Source organism: Vollenhovia emeryi, unplaced genomic scaffold, assembly GCF_000949405.1.
Source record: "Vollenhovia emeryi isolate VEMERY1.0 unplaced genomic scaffold, V.emery_V1.0 DF940131.1, whole genome shotgun sequence".
NCBI classification, from domain to species: Eukaryota; Metazoa; Arthropoda; class Insecta; order Hymenoptera; family Formicidae; genus Vollenhovia; species Vollenhovia emeryi.
Genome location: NW_011966235.1, coordinates 6,209 through 9,651, shown reverse-complemented (window position 1 = coordinate 9,651; position 3,443 = coordinate 6,209). Strand labels below are relative to the sequence as shown.

At 56.2% G+C, this 3,443-nt stretch overlaps 1 protein-coding gene across 1 annotated transcript in view; it reads left to right on the top strand.

The window, feature by feature from the left end:
* LOC105556300 (uncharacterized protein K02A2.6-like) overlaps positions 1 to 728 on the top strand; it is a 3,405-nt gene extending 2,677 nt beyond the window's left edge. Inside the window, exon 2 of the mRNA XM_012003384.1 lies at positions 1 to 728. Within this exon, the coding sequence (XP_011858774.1) occupies positions 1 to 381 (381 nt within the window). The 3' untranslated portion in view covers positions 382 to 728.
* The last annotated feature ends 2,715 nt before the right edge of the window (positions 729 to 3,443 follow it).

The window sequence follows — 3,443 nt, the reverse complement described above, 5'->3', positions numbered from 1 at the left end:
ACTTGGAAGTGGTCCCCTGCAACTATTGTTAAGAAACTCGGCGAAGTCAATTATCGTGTCAAGCTGGACAACTCATGCATCGTCAAAGCCCACGCTAATCAACTCAAGTTCCGACATGGAAGGAACGAGTTGAACGAGCTGCTCGAAATACCAGATTTCTCTCACATTCCAACTGGAAACGTCGAACCAGTAATCGTGCCTCAACAACAAACAACGGCTCAAGAAGACATCCCCAATCAATCGAACGTCGAGCTCGATGATTCCGATGTCTTCGAAGATGCATTGGACGAAGTGCAACAGCAACCGATCCAGCAGCCAATTCAGCCAAGACGATCTGAGCGTTCTACCAAGGGTGTGCCTCCAGATTACTTTCGATTTTAAAGGGGGAGGAATGTGGTAAACCCCCAATACATATACGATGTTCTCATGATAGATATATATATATATATATATTCTGGCGGGACTCGCGACCGGCAGGCGGCGCGGGGAGTCAGTGGAGCGGGAGCCAGGTAACGGGCGACCGGCTAGGAAAAGGGAATAAAGTTCATATTGTGTAACCTTGTCCTCTTTATTTACAACTGCGAGATTACAACGCCAGGAACCAGCGCCTTGTCCTTTATCCGGAAGTGCGAGATTACAACACGTTCGTTCTCCAGACAGACGCCAGCGATGTGGGACTCGGGGCAGTATTAACACAGGAAATTGACGGCCAAGAACGAGTCGTGGCATACGCCAGCCGCACAATCCGACCAGCAGAAAAGAACTACTCGGCCACCGAAAAAGAATGCCTAGCGGTAGTATGGGGGATAGAAAAAATGAGGCCGTACCTAGAAGGATACAATTCCGAGTCATAACGGACCACTTCTCTCTCCGCTGGTTACGATCTTTGGAAAATCCGACCGGTAGATTGGCACGCTGGGCCGTGTCACTCCAACAACACGACTTCGAGGTAGAGTATCGGAAGGGCTCCTTAAACTACGTGCCCGACGCCTTGTCCCGCCAGCCTGTAGAGGAGGGGGAGGAGGCCGCCGACGCGACCAATGAGTTAGCAGCTAGCACACCCGGGGAGGCCTGCACTTGGTACGAGAAAAAGAAGCAGGCAGTAAAAGAATCACCGCAGAAACATCCGGATTACCGGATTCAAGGAGGACAATTGTACAGACACTTCCACGAACGCCACTCGATCGACGAAGACACCGACCCGACCGCTTGGAAGTTCTGTGTACCGAAACCACAGCGAGAACAGACGCTACAGGAATGCCATGACGCCGACACAGCCGGACATCTAGGGATCACAAAGACGATCGGACGACTGATGCAAAATTATTATTGGCCGGGCATGACAAGAGAGGCGGCCAACTACGTCAGACGATGCACTAACTGCCGACTACACAAGATACAGCAACGGCAAACCGCGGGACTAATGCACCACCATCGCGTAGAAGAACCAGCCACCGTCATAGCAATCGACCTCGTGGGACCACTACCCCGTTCCGTGGAGGGACACGCATGGATCCTCGTGGCGCAAGACGTATTCACAAAATGGGTCATCGCCAAACCCCTCCGACAAGCCACTGCAGTCGCAATCACCAAAAGCATCAAGGAGCACATCCTACTGCAACACGGCTGCCCGAGACGAATCATAACGGACAACGGCCGCCAATTCGAGAGCCGGGAATTTCGAGGGCTACTCGAACGGGCCGGCATTCAACACCGACGAACGCCTCCGTACTCGCCGCAGTGGAATCCAGTGGAGCGAGCCAACCAAACGTTAAAAACTATGGTCGCCCAATACATCGAACGCGATCACCGCCGGTGGGACCAAAAACTACCAGAACTAGTATTCGCAATTAACACAGCGGTACAGGAGAGTACCGGATTCACGCCGGCCAGACTGACTTACGGCCGCGAACTTACCGCCCCGGGAACACTGCGCGCGCAGCACCAGGCCCCGCTACCGGAAGACATCAGAGAGCCCGAAACCACGACGCGCGAACTACAAATAGGCCGAATGCACGAGGAAGCCGCTACCGCAGCCGCGCGCCAACAGGACGTCACATCACGCCAGGAACAATACTACAACCTCCGACGCCGAGACTGGCGCCCCGCACCTGGAGACCAAGTAATGAGACGGGAACACCCGCTATCAAAGGCAGGCGAACACTTCGCGGGAAAACTTGCTCCAAAATACTCCGGCCCGTATACCATCGACCGAGCAATATCACCGGTCGTCTACCGACTGCGAGACCAAAACAACCGCCTGGTAGGAACCGCGCATGTCAAAGATTTGAAGGGTGTCGCGGACCCCTAAAACAAAACACCAGAACGGGTATATATACGGGAAAACCAAGCCGAGATGAACAGACACGAGCAACATGGGCAAGCTGCGGAAGAAATTCGAGAAAGCCGCTCCGCGGGCCAGAGCACCAGGTCACGCACCACCGCCAGGGATAGTGCCACAGGCCCCTCGGTACGTACCGCCCGTCGAAGCCCGACCACGGACCGCTCGTTCCTTCGTTAGTGTCGAGAACCGGGGCCGAGCTCCAGCCAGCATACGGGCGCGAACGGTAACGTCCCGGCAGGAACGGTTGTACAACGCCGCCGCCCAGACAACCGCCGCTCTCGCCTCCGAACTCGAGGAGCTATTTGGGTCGCTATCCGACTTGGAGGACGAGCCGATGCCGCCGGCACAAACCGGCACGAGGCCCGAGGCCGCAGCCGCCACACCAATGTCGCACCTCCCACTGGGCACACCGACCGCACCGGGGTTACCAACGCCCCCACCAACACCGGCGACCACGCCAACGCCCGGAGCCGAGACAGCGACGCCAGGACCACCACCCGGGTACGGGTATTTCACCGGCGAACAACCCTCCACATGCCAGGGACCGCTGGACGGCATACCTTGGGAGCGCATCCGGCCCGGTCAGCGATACCGGCACCGCACGGCTGGACGGACCGTGATTATAAAGCGCCTCCGCAACGGGGAATTCCGCGTCCGACAATAATTGTAAGACAAAGAAATTAAATCACTGAAAAGCATACATAGTGGAATGTCCGGATCTGCCAGGGGGGAGATGTAACATGCCGTAAACAATAACCACCTTCCCCACCACGCACATATTCCCCGGCACCACTCCGTCCCGCACCTACAACCAACTTGTATATAAGACGGCGAAAATCCATCGAGAGCACCAGATCCCGACCAGCGAGCTGAGCTGGTCTTCCGACGGTGACGACGCGCTGAGTCCGCTTCCAACCTCGCGAGTTGAGCGAGAAACCGAACCGTCTCTGATCCTGACGCGTGTTGAGCGTCTACCCGAGAACCGCGAGCTGAGCGGGAGATCCTCTCCGAACCGAGTCACGCGTTGAGTGACGATCCTTTCCGTGGACTATCGCGCGCTGAGCGAAGCCTGCAATCCTCGCCACGTGTTGAGTGGCTC